Source organism: Nilaparvata lugens, chromosome 6, assembly GCF_014356525.2.
Source record: "Nilaparvata lugens isolate BPH chromosome 6, ASM1435652v1, whole genome shotgun sequence".
Lineage (NCBI taxonomy): Eukaryota > Metazoa > Arthropoda > Insecta > Hemiptera > Delphacidae > Nilaparvata > Nilaparvata lugens.
In genome coordinates, this window is record NC_052509.1 from 61,333,865 (window position 1) to 61,352,541 (window position 18,677).

Here is an 18,677-nt window from a genome sequence, read left to right on the forward strand (position 1 = left end):
TCTGCTGAAGACTTGACGCATAGTGGAAAATAGGGCAGTAGTTGGGAGACGGGAGTGTTCACGTAGATCGTTAGAAGACGAGAGTCGGAAGGATAATGAATAAATTATTCCAAGGAAACTTCCGGAGCAAGGATGCGGAAGAGGGGGAAGGGGGAAGGATAATGGATACTAGAGCACACAAGGAATACCAAAGAGGTCATCTTGGATGGAAATTGGACTTGAGACGAAAAACCGGGAATTAATGCGAGTTGCGAATTTAATTAGCATTGCATTTATTTTAATGGTTTTATTACTTACCAGTGAACTCGAGGCCGGCCAACTTCCATGTGCCTTTTTTGGTGACGAGGATGCTGCTCGGGCAGACGTTGCGATGGAGCACGTGACCTGAGTAGTGCAGGAAAGTTAGTGCCTCGGTTATCTGTCAAAAAGAAAACAAACAAAAGATCAAGAGAAGTTTTTAAAAAATACCTAGTATATTATAAGAGTAAGCATACACTGTATGCTTTTTCTATATGGTGTAAGATTGTTATCTGTTTTTACATACATACATAGGCTCATCGTATTAGCTCTATAACTTTTTGTGTAGTTTGAATATTCTGGAGGCTTTAGAAATAACAAGAGTAATTATTAAGGAAAATTCCCAGTATAGTTTAAATGACCAGATTCATTTCAACCAATACAACACTACGAATTTAGTTTTATCATAAAATTGTAAGCATACATTAGTCAATAGTTTTTCCATTTACATATTTGTTTTATTATCTTTCACACTTGTTTTCTTGGTTCTTATTTTATACTAAAAGTAAATTTTATTATCATAGCGATTCTGTTGCTTAAGCCGCCATTTTGTCACACCGTTGAGGAGGAGGAGACTGTCTAGCTAGGCCAATGGCAGGCGTTCATGCCCTCGACCAATAGCAGTACTCGCCTACTGGTATAAATTCTGCTGCTCTTGTATTTAGTTTTAGTTTATCAGAGATTGACAATGGTGTAATAACCGAAACCGGTCTTTCTAATTATCAATAAATCAGTGGTTTTTTGACAATTTCTTAGTCTTTTTCATTCAATTAGCTATAACTATCATAAGTACAGTAATAGCTATTAGCTATTGTAGTAGGACTACGTTGTAGCCATTATAAATATCGTTCACCTGAATGATTTGTTATCCTATACTATTAAACAAGCATCTTCTATTTATATGTTTATTGAATAAAAAAGACTAAGAAATTGTCAAAAAACCACAGATTTATTGATACTTAGAAAGACCGGTTCCGGTTATTACACCATTGTCAATCTCTGATAAACCATTGTTTTTTGACAATTTCTCAGTCTTTTTCATTCAATATGAATAATTACCACAATATCAACTTCTCAACTAAACAAAAAAATTATATGTTTGTATTTCACCGGATCTCGAAAACGGTTTTAACGATTCTCACTAAATTCAGATCATAGTAGGTTTATAATATGAAGATTCGATTGCACTAGGTCTCATCCCTGGGAAAACTCGCTGAAGGACATTGAAAGGACAATTATCATTCATCCTTGGAAAAACAGCTGATAATAATCATTTCATCGTCTGTTGGTGATGAAAGTGAGAGAGTGTGTTCATGTGTGTGGGACTGTGTCAAAATTATGACTCAGCTGTTGAACTTTTGTGATAGTTCAATCAAGTACTTGGTACCGGTTGCACGAAAGCCGGTTCAATTTTAATCCTGATTAATTCCAGTGGAACCAATCAGAGAAGGCATCTTTTCGAATGGTCTTCTCTGATTTGGTCCACGTGAAATTGATCAGGATTAAAATTTAACCGGCTTTTGTGTAACCGGGCCTTTGTGAGAGAAATTTTTGCAATCCTCTAGGGATTAATCTACTGTAATTAGATAGAACCTTTCTGTATAAACTATAAATTTATTATAATTTCTTCTTTCGTAATACATTTTTCATGCTTTTGTACTCCAAAGCAAAGCTCGATCCCCCGATATTTATATATGGTCCATACAAAATTAATTGGAGGGAATGCGGAACAGAGAAAAGTAGGGATAAAGCGGCTGCGATGTTTCCGTGCTGAATCAGCCAGTATTATCTAAGTGAGTGTTCAACTGCTCATGATATGCTTACGTAGTTTTCTCTCTGAAAGCACTGAGTCGACTGATTGTAATCGACATACACTTTCAAACTTTGGTATCCATTATGGATGTTCCATTCTCATGATATGATCAATCACATTATAATGTTATCAAATATTAATTTATTTCTTCTTCACCTGTTCATTCCAACAAACAATGGTATCATTTTTCAGAAAATAGTAATAGTACAATCGAACTTCTCAATAACTAAATCATGGAAGTTATTTTTCCACATGACATTCTATAATTTGGACTGGTTTTTGTAACCTCTATGTCATGAATTCTTCTGTGAAGCGATATTTTCCTCAGTAAAAATATATTTGTTTCTGGTATCTGTTTGCTATGTTATTTTTTTGTAAAATTTGTGTTGTACCGTTGGAAGTTGAATAAATAAATTAATAAACCCCGCTACAAACAGGGGCCTGTTTCATAAAAGTTACAAGTCCTGTAATACAGGAAAAGTTCCTGTATTACAGGTAAAATTTAGAAGTTTGTGTTTCATAAAAAATTTTACCAAGTTAAACAATTTACAAGACATTTGTCTGTATTACAAGTAAATAATACAGGACTTTATCATAGATGTGTTTCATGAAAAGAAACTTCCTGTATTACTGGACCTGTGAGATATTGAATATTTTATCATTGTTTAGATCATCCTAGAACTTTTACAAGTGTAGGTAGAATCTTGAAAAGCGACATTTTGTTGAAAAGGCAACGTGTTAAAATGGATGAAGGTAGTAGTTCTAGTAAAGATGACTATGTTATTATTCGTAGGCCAAGAATTTTCAAGGACAGAATTTCTTACAATATGATGCAGGAAACTTATGAATATAATGAACGGTTTAGATTAAGCTTTCATCAATGAAGCGTTATTGGAAATATTCAGAAAATGTACGTCCATAATGTTTTATGTTTTTTATTAAACAAATTTAATTAATGTCGTTAATTTAATTATTGACATTTGATTTAACTTTTTTTGAAACATTAATACTCACATAACTGTTATAATAAGTTATGTAAGTTAAGTAGTTATTATAATTTCTCAACTATTTATCATTAACTAAGTTATTTTCCAGCATGAATGCAATCTGTCCATCGTCAGAAATTTGATAATGTGGATTTTCCACCAAAACATTTTAAGTAGGTAGCACTTTGTTCAAATATTATATTAGGCTCGCTGGCCAATGAAATCATCAATTCAAAATAAAGGAACTGTAATACAGGCGAATATTACAGGTGATTTTACAAGTAGTGTAGAATTATTTTTATGAGACATAATTTCACAGGATTGTAAATTTTAATTTATAAGTCTTGTAATACAGGCCCTGTATTCAGGCCCCAGGTTCAATTGTTTCTACATTGGAATCCTTCAATTCCGAAAGATCCCTACTCGAGGAATCACTGAATTTATCCCTAATCACATACTGAAGAAACCAAAGACATGCATAATATTCCTCCTCAGGTTAGAGAAAACAATATTTTGACTAGCAATACTCTATGATTACATCAAGCAACAGAGTAGCCCTTAAGCATGCTTGACCTGTTCACAATCTCCCAAGACACTTGGAGCACTGTCTGTGTAAGGCAATGTTTGACAAGACCAGTCGACCATGTTATTTCGAGAAGCATATCCCTATTCAGGGAAGCTGTAGCTCTCCACAGATACTGTTCCATTATCCGCCATATAAACTCATCTCAATCCAAACATGAATTTAGTTATAGAGAGATGCACGACAATCTGGCAGCATTGGTAGAAAGGGGCAGCATTGATGTTATTCTATAGTGGAATCCACGTTATAATGGCAGTGTTTGATTAGCATTGGTATCTCTATCCTTATCTACCATTCAACAAACCGGATAGCGCTATCACTCTCTTACGCTTTGCTGTTTATGTTTTGTTTTTTTTTATCATAGAATAATAATTATTGTGTGTTACTAACTTTTATCTAATTTCATCATCTACTAATCTACAAAATTATATTTGTGTGTGAATTCCACTAATCTTTGTTCTTATTTTGGTTTAATTTCTTAGTTTATATTGAATAAATATATTACTGCAACTTAGGTCTACGCACAGGTTTTAACTTGTAGGCTACTCCTTAAACATAGATGGACATAAAAAAATATACTGCAGTTTTGGGATAATTTTATATATTTAATAGTATTTTTCTTGTATTATTTTTGGATGTTATAATATTATATTATTATAATTGTGAATGTTTTTTGAGAAATGAATTTGAATTTGAGAATTTGAATAATTAATCGACAAAATATTTCATCTTAATTATGAAAATGTATTATGGAATTATTGAAAAGTATAATTCCTTGCCTCATAAAAAATAATTGATTATTTTAAACGAGAATGAACAGGTTATATAACATTAATAAACCTGTATCAGCTACCGTCAAGAAGGCATTGACAAGTCAGTGAGGATCGGCAACGTTGTTCTTCTATCTTTCTCCACTGCTATTATAACGTGGAACTCACTATATAAAGATTGCTGACAGATCAAAGTCATAGAGAAACGATAGCATAAGTAGATATGCCATGGTATAGGGCGTTTATGTCGCAACTTTTACTGTTATCCCAAGCCGATAGTTCACGTAGTTCTTTCCTATGCAGCTGTGTGACGCTGGTAGTCTCTCAAATTGTGCCGTTCATACACTATCACTCCAACAAAACAGTGAAAATTGACAATAATCGACAGTAATCGGCTTGGGATAACAGTAAAAGTTGCGACATAAATTCCCTATACCATGGGATATCTACTTACGCTATTGTTTCTCTATGTCAAAGTCTTGATGGACTGAATGAAAAAGACTAAGAAATTGTCAAATTGTCAATTGTCTTGATGGACTGTCAGCATTGGTTGAATGTGAAACCATTATGTTATAGTAAAAGAAATACTGACAGCTTATAGAGAATCTTACTGAAGTATATTATATCCTATTATATTCAGCGAGAAACTTCTGTATTTTCATATTTATATTTGGTTATTTATGTTCAACGGATCTCGAAAACGGCTCAAACGATTTTCACGAAATTTGGAACATAGTAGGTTTAAGATATAAAAAATCAATTGCACTAGGTCTCATCCTTGAGGAAACTCGCTGAACGACATTAAAAGGATAATTCATCCTTAGCTGAAACAGTTGTGGGTGGTAAAAAAGTGAGTGAGCGAGTGGGTATGTGAAAAATCAAAATATCGCATCCCCGAAATTTATAAGATGATATAAAATAGCCAGCTGTGAAATATAAACACGACCATTTTAGAGAATTGTGTTCTGTTTATCAATAAATAAAAATAACTAGCGAAGCTCGGTGCCCCGATATTCAATCGTAAAGTGAACAGTAATCAAATCATTGCATCATTGTCTATGCGAACATGGAAGTATAAAGTGAAATACATAGAATCCCTTCCCTCTTCTTGTACCCCTTCTCACTACATTCATTCCTTTTCACATCCTTGTCTCTCTACAGGGTACCCTTCCCCCTCTAAAGCTCCACCCTACCATTCCCGTTTCCTTGGAAACCATGATGAACAGGTGGTTGTTGTGACTTTGCGGATTATGTTGTACAATAAGAGAGAAGCATTGATGATGGGTGGAAGTGTTCGAGTGAGAAAGCATAAGGATTGGAGTAATATTGGGAAGTGTTTAATAGATTGTTGTTGGTGGATGCTGAATTAAAGATATATTTAACTGGAAGAGCTCTTTATAATATCGAAGAATATTTGAATGAATGAGATCAGCTCCTATGAGTTGAATTGTATTGTATGTTTGTATTGTTGTATTCTGTAAATGTTTTATTTGTTATGTATTTTATTTTTAATTGTATCTAATCAAAGATATGTATTTATGACACTATTCATTGTATACACGGTACAAATTCATGAATAAAGAAATTATGATATGATATGATGATGATGATATGATATGATGATATGTAATAATGATAATCGTGGGTACAGTTTGCAGGTTTGATTATCGAATTGTCACTAGGCCTACCAGTAATAGAAGTATTAAGGGTGAATCAATATTATGCTTATACACTTTCAGATATTCATAGAAGCAATAATATTACCTAATTTTAACCTATGATTAATCATAATACAATTATCATTTTTTCAAATATGCAGTATAAACTTGGAAACAATATTATAAGCTTTAACATAATATTTAAAGTAATGACAATAAGTAATAGATAATAAGGCAGAAGTAATACGACAATAGTTGATTTTTCATGTAAAAGAAATATCCAGTTTGGCATTCAGCAAACCCTGGCAGTTAACATGACAAAAAAAAAAACAGTTGGTCGATTTCAAATAATAAAATATCAGTTCAAAAATGATACCACAAGCGCTCTCTATCGGAATGTAGAAGAAAGGAGACAGTCAGACTGGCTTCAAGCTCGACTCTCATTGGTACCCTACTCCAAGTGTTGAAAGTGAAATTGCCTAGTCTCGTCCAATCACAGCACTCTACTATTATAGTACTATTATAGTGGAGTGCTGTGATTGGACGAGACTTGGCAATTCCACTTTCAACACTTGGGGTAGGGGACCAATGAGAGTCGAGCTTGAACCCAGTCTGACTGTTTCCTTTCTTCTACGTTATTATAGTACTATTGTAGTAGAGAGCTGTGATTGGACGAGACTTGGCAATCCCACTTTCAACACTTGGGTTAGGGGACCAATGAGAGTCGAGCTTTAATAGCTTTTCGTTTCGGAAGGCAGCCATGAATAAATCTTCTACACAAATTATTTGAAAAAAACCAACAGAAATAATAATTCCATAGAGTCTGAATACCAAGTGAGCAGAGTGTGTCACCAAACGCCATTATTTATCACACTATGTCATCCTGTTTGCATGCGTGTTGCATAATAATTAATGAATACATCACTTCTACCTGGGAGAGGATTCCTTCCTACTCACTTCAAACTGACATTCCCCACAGAAAAAAACATCAACGCTTTCAAATTCAACTAATGCTGACAGATTGAAGTGAATCTCACTATAATATTTTCCACCTAGGACTGTCAGTGGTCCTTATTAGAAAACATTGATGCTCTTCATTCAACCAATGCTGACATTCTGGGTGGATTTCACTATACATATTTTTAATCTATGACTGTCAGTGTTCCTTATGAATAAGATCAACGCAATCCATTTGACCAATGCTGACAGCTTGAAATGAATCCCCTCATCTCTCATATAAATTTTTCACCTATAATTTCTGTCAGGATTCCTCATATTTTTCCGAAGAATGGACATTGATATGTCCAAAGCTCCGCCAATTTATGTAGATGCATGACAATATGATTATTATCTATAGTTATTATTATTAGAAATTGTTTTTTCATATCATGAACAGTTCAATAATTATTTATAATATTATCTTAGTCTATATTATGTAAATTCATCTATAATGTTGCTGTATGTAAGCTAGTGTATATAAGTGTATAAGCCAGTATATATTGTAATCTACATAAATAAAGTACTCAATCAATCATAGAATAACATAGATGCTTCCTTGCAATCAGAGCTGACAGTAGCTGGTGAATCTTGCTATATTTTCCACCTACGCCTGCAGCCGGCCTGTTTCCATAGTGACTAGCATCAGATCAATTTGCAGATACTGCTGCAAGCTGCTGTGTGGAATGACGCAATCGGAAACTTGCTGCCAATTTTGAATGGAATGCATCCGCATCCATCCATCGATCACTTCGATGATATATTTCCTCTCGACTGGAATAATTTGGACCGTTTTGACATCTGGATGGACATTGCTTGTGAGAGAAACGTTCTCATTCCAACAAAAATAGATGAATGTGCTTGTGTTGTTATGTTTCAAGCTTACAAATTCTAAATTTTGGTGGAACTTGGAAATTATGGAAGAGTTTCATAGAAGCTTACATGTTCTTAATCTGATTTATCTCAGAAAATTGTTGTAGAATTTCATTTCTGTTTTTGATACTAAGATTCAAGTCAACGGTTTGGCATTTCTCTTAATGTTTAAATTTTGAATGTTTATAAGTTTATATGTTGCGCATTTACGGCGAAACGCGGTAATAGATTTCCATGAAATTTGACAGGTATGTTCCTTCTTTTATTTACACTCTTCATTTCTGATTGGTTTTGTTATTTACTAAGTTTCAAATTCTACTACGGGGCTATTGCTCAACTGAATGATAAAAACAACGAAATTCTAATTGCTATGAAATATTTCAATATTATCATTCACATTATTTTCAATGATATGAAATACTCTGAGACTTCCACTATTGAGATTATAAGCAACAGCACGTGAATGATATCCTAATTCCGTAGTAACGATAATGAACATGGAATTGTACAAACATTTTTAATGGTCATATTGAGGCATGTAAGCAACATAATAGCTATATGAATATTAATTAATTTTATATATTATGATTTTTGCATGATCCATAATTCAACATCGATCCAAAAGTTTATTCACAATGACCTTCATAAACTCCCAGTCTCTTTAGTTAAAACTAACTGGGTCAATTTCCCAATATTTCAATATATCACTTTAGAGACAGTACATATTTAACACGTAAGAATGCATAAGAATTAATTTCATCAAGCACAAACTCAACTTTTGACAACATTTCCGCCATTTTAGCCGCCATCTTGAATTGCATTTGATCGAAATTATTCGTGTCGGATCCTTATAGTGAAAGGACCTTAAGTTCCAAATTTCAAGTCATTCAATGTTTATAATTATTTCATGACTAAAAAAAAATTCATGCGGTGTAGGGTTAATTGGGAGATTAGATATCGTGTACACAGACGCTCATACACTCATACACACACACCACACACACACACACACACACCACACACCACACACACACACCACACACACCACACACACACACAACACACACACACCACACACACACACAACACACACACACACACACACACACACACACACACACACCACACACACACACAACACACACACACACACACACACACACACACACACACAACACACAACACACACACACACACACACACACACACACACAACACACACACACACACACACACACACACACACACACACACACACACACACACACCCACACACACACACACAACACACACCACACACACACACACACACACACACACACACACACACACACACACACACACACACACACACACACACACAACACACACAACACACACACACACCACACACACCACCACACACACACACACCACCACACACACACCACACACACACACACACACCACACACCACACACACACACACACACACCACACACACACACACCCACACACACACACCACACCACACACACCACACACACACACCACCACACACACCACCACACACACACACACACACACAACAACACACACACACAACACACACCACACAACACACACACCACACACCACACACACACACACACACACACACACCCACACACACACACACCACAACACACACACACACACACCACCACACACACACCACACACACACACACACCCACACACACACACACACACACACACACACACCACACACACACACACACACACACACACACACAACAACACACACATACTACATACAGACCAATACCCAAAAACCAGTTTTTTGGACTCAGGGGACCTTGAAACGTATAGAAATTTAGAAATTGAGGTACCTTAATTTTTTCGGAAAGCAATACTCTCCTTACCTATGGTAATAGGGCAAGGAAAGTAAAAATAACGAGCGAAGCTCGGTGCCCCGATATTTATCATTAATCGAATGAATTTATACTGATTGAAATCACGAAGTATTTGAACAAAAACAACAGAAATAATAAATTCCATAGAGTCTGAATACCAAGTGAGCAGAGTGTGTCACCAAACGCCATTATTTATCACACATATGTCATCCCGTTTGCATGCGTGTTGCATAATAATTAATGAATACATCACTTCTACCTGGGAGAGGATTCCTTCCTACTCACTTCAAACTGGCATTCCTCACCGAAAAAAACATCAAAGATTTCCATTCAACTAATGCTGACAGATTAAAGTGAATCTCACTATAATATTTTCCACCTAGAACTGTCAGTGGTCCTTATGAGAAAACATTAATGCTCTCCATGCAACCTATGCTGACAATTCTGGGTGGATTTCACTATACATATTTTTCATCCATGACTGTCAGTGTTCCTTATGAAATAACATAAACGCATTCCATTAGACCAACGCTGACAGCTTGAAATGAATCTCCTCATCTCTCTATATAAATTTTTCACCTATTAATTTCTGTCAGGATTCCTCATATTCTTTCCGAAGAATGGACATTGATATGTCCAAAGCTCCGCCAATTTTATGTAGATGCATAACAATATAATTATTATCTATAGTTATTATATTACAAATTGCTTTTTCCATATCATGAACAGTTCAATAATTATTTTCGTATTCTATATTATGTAAATTCATCTATAATGTTGCTGTATTGTAAGCTATTGTATATAAGTGTATAAGCCAGTATATATTGTAATCTACATAAATAAAGTACTCAATCAATCAATGAATAACATAGATGCTTCCCATGCAATCAGAGCTGACAGTTGCTAGTGAATCTTGCTATATTTTCCACCTACGCCAGCAGCCGGCCTGTTTCCATAGTGACTAGCATCAGATCAATTTGCAGATACTGCCGCAAGCTGCTGAGTGGAATGACGCAATCGGAAACTTGCTGCCAATTTTGAATGGAAAGCATCCGCATCCATCCATCGATCACTTTGGTGATATCTTTTCCTCTCGACTGGAATAATTTTGGACCGTTTTGACATCTGGATGGACATTGCTTGTGAGAGAAACGCATTTTTCTCATTCCAGGAAAAATAGATGAATGTGCTTGTGTTGTTATGTTTCAAGCTTACAAATTCTAAATTTTTGGTGGAACTTGGAAATTATCGGAGAGTTTCATAGAAGCTTACATGTTTTAAATCTGATTTATCACAGAAAATTATTGTAGAATTATTGTAGTCGGTCCCGGCTGCCTAAAAAGCAGTCGTTAGGTCATGTCAGAGGCCCTGAAATTGATCAGTTGCGACCTGAAAACTCTGACACCAGACCTGAGTCAGCCAGGTCACTCGATATTATTATTATTATTATTATTATTATTATTATTATTGTAGAATTTCATTTCTGTTTTTGATACTGAGATCTTCTCTCATTTACACACTTCATTTCTGATTGGTTTTGCTAGTTACTAAGTTTCAAGTTTCTGCTACGGGGCTATTAGTCAACTGAATAATAAAAACAACGAAATTCTAATGGCTATGAAATATTTCAATATTCTCATTCACATTATTTTCAATGATATGAAATACTCTGAAGACTTCCACTATTGAGATTATAAGCAGCAGCACGTGAATGATATCCTAATTCCGTAGTAACGATTATGAACATGGAATTGATACACACATTTTTCATGGTCATATTGAGGCATGTAAGCAACAGAATAGCTATATGAATATTAATTAATTTTATATATTATGATTTTTGCATGATCCATAATTCAACATCGATCCAAAAGTTTTATTCACAATGACCTTTATAAACTTCCAGTCTCTCTAGTTAAAACTAACTGGGTCGAATTTCCCACAAATCACTTTCGATACAGTACATATTTTACACGTAAGTATGCATAAGAATTAATTTCATCAAGCACGAAACTCAACTTTATCAATAACAAAATGATTGAAGTGTTGATGTATTCTTTAGGAAAGTTGTGTGCCGTGGAAACTTTCCACTTTTGATTATTGAAATAAAACGAAGGCATTGCTGCCAGCTTCTTGGAAAACGGCACTCTTTGACATTGTGCTTCTCAACGGCTTCAAAATACTCATTCAAAGTTCTCCAAACAACCAACGCCCTTCAAGTTCTTCTCTTTCATGATATTTCCAGGCTACAAAACAATCGATCGTTTCTCTCCTACCAGCAAATCTATTCTAACGGCAGAAAATATATGAGTTTTCATTTGAAGTCAACCCACATTATTTCATTCCATATAACAGAAAATGTATGATTTTTCAGTTTGAAGTGAACCAATATCATTCCATTCCATACAAATTGATTTTGACTATGGAATAACTTGGATTCAGTAAATTATCTTGTGATTCAGTAGTGGATCCATTGATCTCTTTATATCTGCTCATCTCTTTAGATCTCTTATATCTCTTTATATATCATTGATCTATACTAGATATGAAATATCTGTTTCTAGTTATTTCTGCGAGAATTGCTGAATTTTTTGCGAAATTTTTTCGACTCCAAATCACTTGAATCGGTTCATAATAACTCAATTTATTCAAAATCTCCAAACTTGCTCAATACTTTGTTCAATGAAGAATTATTATTAAACGGAAATCCCAATTGAATGCTCTAAATCACCCCGAAGACTTCTGCTACTGCAAATATTGACAACAGGGTAAACAGCTAGCTGGAAATTCAATGAGCGCTACTACACAGAAATTTTTTGTCAGCCCGGGAATCGAACCCAGTACCTCCTAATTGCTGGTCAGGAATGCTTACCCTTACACCAAACTGGCAATCTCAAATGCAACATCCAATTTATTTCCATATCAGTAGACTCTGGTCAATATTTATCATTCACTTGGAATGTATCAACCTAACTGTAATTTAGTGGAAGACCACTTTGTTTTAAAGTGTTGATTCAGCTCACCTGTAGTATGCCGTACTTGAGCTCGATATCCAAGAACTGGTAGTCCTTGGCGTGGGGCGGCTGGGGTGGGGGGTGGTTGGAGGCGGATGTCTGCGAGGAGGCGCCCGTGGCAGGCGCATGCGCCGTGGACGGAGCATCCTGGTGGAAGGCCAGGATGTTGGCGAGCGAAGCGAGCACCGGCTCAGAGGCGAACGCAAGCGTGTCACTGCTCTCCTCGACCGGGTGCAGGACCTGGCAAACACATCGAAATCAATTTCTTTTAGAAAATCGGATATTTTCAAACATTGAAAATATACAAACGCTCTGTGACCTCAAAATCAGTGTGGACGTTCCTCATAAATGTCAATGATCATCGAAAAGTTTAAAGGCTGAAGAGAGCAAAAAAATTATACTTCTAAGAGCATATATCGATAACTATGGTAGATGAAGAATAACCCTACAAGTATCACTTCACTATAAATGTAAGCTTCAATTTTTTTTTCCTACAGTTACGTTGAAAAGTGGCCATTGCTGCACTGATTACAGAACGCAAAGAATCACTTTTCCGCTCTAGTGCGGGAAATTTTTTCTGCACTCCAGATTTGCAACATGGCAACGCAAAATACTTAGTAGGTTATATGGAGCAACAGTGCAGCAAAATCAAAATGAAGTTGGTAACAGTGACTGGGCTGCTATAGTGAGCAGAGGTGCAACGAAGCACAACGCGCTAATTATTACTATTATATATTATATCGAGGACAGCAACAGCACAGTGCCACCACAGCACACACCACACAGCTGCCCCCCGCCATTCAAACACTACTAAGTTATTTGATGGATTTCAGGCAATTTTACCCATAATTACCCACTTTTCATATTCAATGGTAACTGTAGGAAAAACTTAATGTGAAATACGTGCACAAAGTTCCTCTGCTGCACTCAAGAAACCATTCCGCCCTCGCCTACGTTTCTTTCGGTGCAGCAAACTGTCACTTTGCGCACTAGTTGCACAAATAACTAATTGGATGCTCATGTTCGTGAGACATGTGATTTCAAAATGTAAGTGAAAAACCAAAAAATGGTTATTTCAAGCCACCTTCATCCCCTATGCACCTTTTTAAAACAAAAAAACTAATTATCAACTTGAAGCTGAAAACCGAGCATAACAGTAGATATCATATAGTGCTATTCTCAAAAATACAGATTTTTTCTCAAAATCTATATATATAAGAGCGAAATGGCACTCACTCACTGACTGACTGATTGACTGACTGACTGACTCACTCACTCACTCGCAGAACTAAAAATCTACCGGACCAAAAACGTTCAAATTTGGTAGGTATGTTCAGTTGGCCCTTTAGAGGCGCACTAAGAAATCTTTTGGCGATATTTTAACTCTAAGGGTGGTTTTTAAGGGTTCAAAGTTCTTTTAGCATGTATATTCTTCCTATTCCAATATCTTAAAATTATAATATTGAAATGTCCATACCATATGTTGATATGGAACTATAATCTAGAGAGAGTACCTCTTCGAAACAGTTGTTCTGGTAACTAAATTAATAATTTTGTCAGGTTGGCATTAAGTTGAGTTGACTTTCTTAAGCCGCGTCCACACTATGTCGATCGACACCGATCGACAAAGTCGATCGACAATGTCGAACAAGTGTGGACGTGTCGCTCGACATTGTTGAGCGCTGTCGAGTCGAGTCGAACGCAACCCGATTCAGGTCGGTCCAGATCAAAGAAAGTCGAGTCGAACGCACCAGTGTGGACGTGTCGATCTTGTCACTGCCGTTTTAGAAGATAGAATAGTGATATACTGTTGTGAATTAGTGAATATACTGTTGTGAATATACTGTTAGTGAATATACTAGTTAGTGAATAGTGAATATACTGTTGTTCAAGTGCTTAGATTTTTATTGAAAATGAATTGGAGTGATACCCAAACGTCTAATTTTATTGAAATGTACCGTGATCGTTGTTACTTATGGGATTCAAGTGATGTTGACTATAAAAACAAAAGCATCTTCATCATCACTCATTTTATATAAAAACTCGATTCTTATTTAAAATAAAACACTCGATTAAATATAAACTGACTAAGATAAAACACTAAACACTAAAACACTTAAAACACTCGACTATGTATGAACATTTATGATGGTTGTCGATCGACTCGTCCACATGTACTGAGGCAATTTTGTCGATCGACACAGTCGAAGGTGTCGAGCGACTTTGTCGATCGACCGGGTCGACAGAGTCGATCGACATAGTGTGGACGCGGCTTTAGGTTGGCACCAAGTCGAAGATTGAAATGTATTTATCGCAGAAAGATTGATTGGGCACTGCTACTTCAATCAGAGCTATTCCTGGGAATATTATATTACTAGCCGTCAGGCTCGCTTCGCTCGCCATATCCGTTTAGCCAAACGTTTAGTCTGTACCCCCAACTGGATCGTCCTAACATATGATAAAAATGCCCAAATGAAAAAATGCAGGCGAGCGAAGCGAGCCTGCTGTTCGCATCCTTGGACAATCCAGTCGGGGGTCCAGGGGGCGGAGTCCCCTAGCTAGACGGATATGGCTAGCGAAGCGAGCCTGACGGCTAGTAGATATTATAGTTGTTAGATTAGTGTGACTAAAGGGATACGAGTCTCTGGTTCAAGATTAATGGAAATAATTCACGATAGGAAAATTATTCTCATTCTAAAATTCTTATCCTGAGAGGAAAATCTCTTCTGTCAACATGTGGGTCGAGAATGAATTCTTTAGTGGATGAATGTATTTCCCCCTGTTTTTTAGCTAATATTTCTATAGTTGATTGCTATTTCCAAATAGCATTTTCTCCCAAAATCTTCCAATTTATAAATGATTTCATCAGTAAACAGGTGTTCTGATATTAACCGTTGTGTCTTGAGCATGTAATCGTGAAGAAAAGACACGGTTATGTATTATACGTCTTGCATATTTGTTTTGCATTATTCGTTTCTACCATGCTGTTGTTTCAATGCTTGGCTCACTGGTTTCTTGTCTTGTGTCGGCCAACAGCAGACTTAACCGTAACAATAATCATCAACAACCAATCATAATATATGGCTCCATTCACATTACATATATCTACAGCATGATGTGCAAGCTCCAAATTAACTAGAGATTAACAATATTGTAACAATAGTTGATAAAGTCCTCACTCCACCTAATATGTGTTGCCATTTTCGAACAACCTCAACTCGGCTTGTTAATGAATGTGTGGTTGAGCTTCCCGATTTTCATTCAATTCAAACGTTGATTCAATCAATTATTATTCATTTGTTCCACAAACGAACATAATATAAATTTTATCAAAATTTGGGAATGGAATAGTTTTGGGCCAAGCCTGTTGTTCCTACCCAATCATATTATTTTATATGATTAGTAATATTTTATCCACGAATAAATAAATAAATATCGATGAAAAAATGTGAAATGTAAGTGGACAACACTAGGCATTGATATGAAAGTGTATAGTTATAGTGTTGATTTTAGTCCACTTGATGATGACCATAGAAGTTTAAAGTTAGTTACCTGTAGCACTTTGGGATGTCGAAACCGCTCCAACTGCCTGACACTTCCCCTGAGCAGTTCGGTGACCGTCTCTTTCCGCTTCGGTTTGTGCAGCTTCTCCGCGCATCGCTTCTCAAACACAAACACCGACACCTCCTGCAACACACACACAAAACACACATCAAATCAGTAACAAAACAAAGCATATACAACCAACACATAGGCTTATTAAACGAATGGAGAATATGCAACAAACACAAATATTTACACATCAAATCAGTAACTAAACAAAGTATATACAACCACCACATAGGCCAACACATATTAATCGAATGAAGTATATGCAACAAACACATAGTAACTAGATGAGATAGATGCTTTATTGATTGATTCATACAATGGGTACATCATCAAGATTATTATTATGATTAAAATGAGGTAGATGCAATAAATACATAAAATTAATTTCAAATCTCTATTACAAGAGATGATATGGTACTTTTGGTTTCTCTTTTTGTGTAGTTGAGAAGTTGATATTGTAGTAATTATTCATATTGAATGAAAAAGACTAAGAAATTGACAAAAAACACTGATTCATTGATAATTAGAAAGACCGGTTTCGGTTATTACACCATTGTCAATCTCTGATAATCCTATGCTATTTCTCAATTCTTATTTCTCAAACCTCAATTCTCAACTCCTATTACTCTTTACGAATAAAATCTCCATTTCATGGTGAATCGTTTTATTTAATTGCGCTTTGTGTATCATTGAATGGATAAATAATAATATATTATATTAGTGAACCTAGTAGTGAACTTAATAGAAAATAACAAGATTTCAAATGATTGACCGAGCGAAGTGAGGTCTAAGATTCAAGTCAACGGTTTGGCATTTCTCTTAATGGTTTAAATGTTTGAATGCTTGAATGTTTATAAGTTTATATGTTGCGAATTTACGGCGAAACGCGGTAATAGATTTTCATGAAATTTGACAGGTATGATCCTTTTTTAATTGCGCGTCGACTTATATACAAGGTTTTTGGAAATTTTGCATTTCAAGGATAATATAAAAGGAAAAAGGAGCCTTCTTTATACGCCAATATTAGAGTAAAAATCAGACTATAGAATTATTCATCATAAATCAGCTGACAAGTGATTTCACAGATGTGTGGAGAAGCCAGTCTATTGCTGTATAAGGTCTATAGTTTCAATCAGGTACTTGTGGATGAGAATACTGCGTGAGGTCTACTGTTCACAGAGCTACGCGTGGCCAGTACCTTCTATTCTAGGTACCTTGGTAGACAGTTTACTATAATACTACCCGTTCAAAAACATTGAAAATCTTGAAAATTAAATTATTGTATAAATTAGAATAGGAACCGTTTTGGGCGTTTTAGCCTGTGGTACTTTTCTGTAAGTTGTGTAATAAATTCTGAATGATTGAATAAATAGAAATTGTAGATAAATGTATCTTTCCATCAACGTTGTAGACAGTTGCAGCCAGACCTGATAACAGCGCTCACACTCACATTCTCAGAATACACGTCACGTTACAATAGGAAACAAAGCTCTATGTTTATTTAGGATTTCTTCTAGATTTTCAATTGATGAATTATTCATTATTTTATCACTTGAAGCAGTTTTTCCCAAAACATTTTCTACGGATTATGTACTATGCATTTTTTCATTCTAAGCTTGTTTACGGAATTTCCTGTTGGGCATCCACTTTTGTTTCTCATTATAGAAGGCTTGTAGTGCTACAGAAGTCTGTAATGAGGATTATACAGGGAGTTAAGAGGAGGTCACATACATTTCCAATTTTCAAAGCATTGAATATTCTACCACTGAGACACACTTATGTGCTGAAGGTTCTGTCTTTATTTCATCAATTAAGTGGTAACAGATCGGTTTCAGTATATAACAATGATGATGAAATTTCTGTTGTAACACGGCAAACTACTCAAATGATTGTTAGGCTTCCAAAACCGAACTGTACCACGTTCCAGAGATGTTTTCTTTTTCTTGCTCCGAAATTTTATAACTTACTACCACCTGATTTGAGAAGAATAAATACCCATGAACACTTCATGAATAAAAATAAGCTTTGGCTATGGCTTCATTCGCCAGTCGAGGTGGAAGGCTTCTTTAAGGTTTTAAGTTAATAAGTTTCCAATATATATCCACAAACCAAGTCAACCTTGTATTGACTACTACATAGTCCATCAATTTATTCTGTGTGATACGTTTTGTCTCGATGATG

The 18,677-nt window shown here is 35.6% G+C and overlaps 1 protein-coding gene across 1 annotated transcript in view; it reads right to left on the minus strand.

Annotated features, from left to right (window-relative positions):
* Positions 1-273: 273 nt before the first annotated feature.
* Positions 274-18,677, minus strand: part of LOC120352049 (SCY1-like protein 2) — a 64,250-nt gene continuing 45,846 nt past the window's right edge. The window contains exons 2-4 of the mRNA XM_039431499.1: positions 16,437-16,571; positions 12,894-13,124; positions 274-418 (exon numbers count right to left, since the gene is read on the minus strand). Coding sequence (XP_039287433.1) covers positions 290-418; positions 12,894-13,124; positions 16,437-16,571 — 495 coding nt within the window. The 3' untranslated portion in view covers positions 274-289. The remainder of the gene's footprint in view (positions 419-12,893; positions 13,125-16,436; positions 16,572-18,677) is intronic.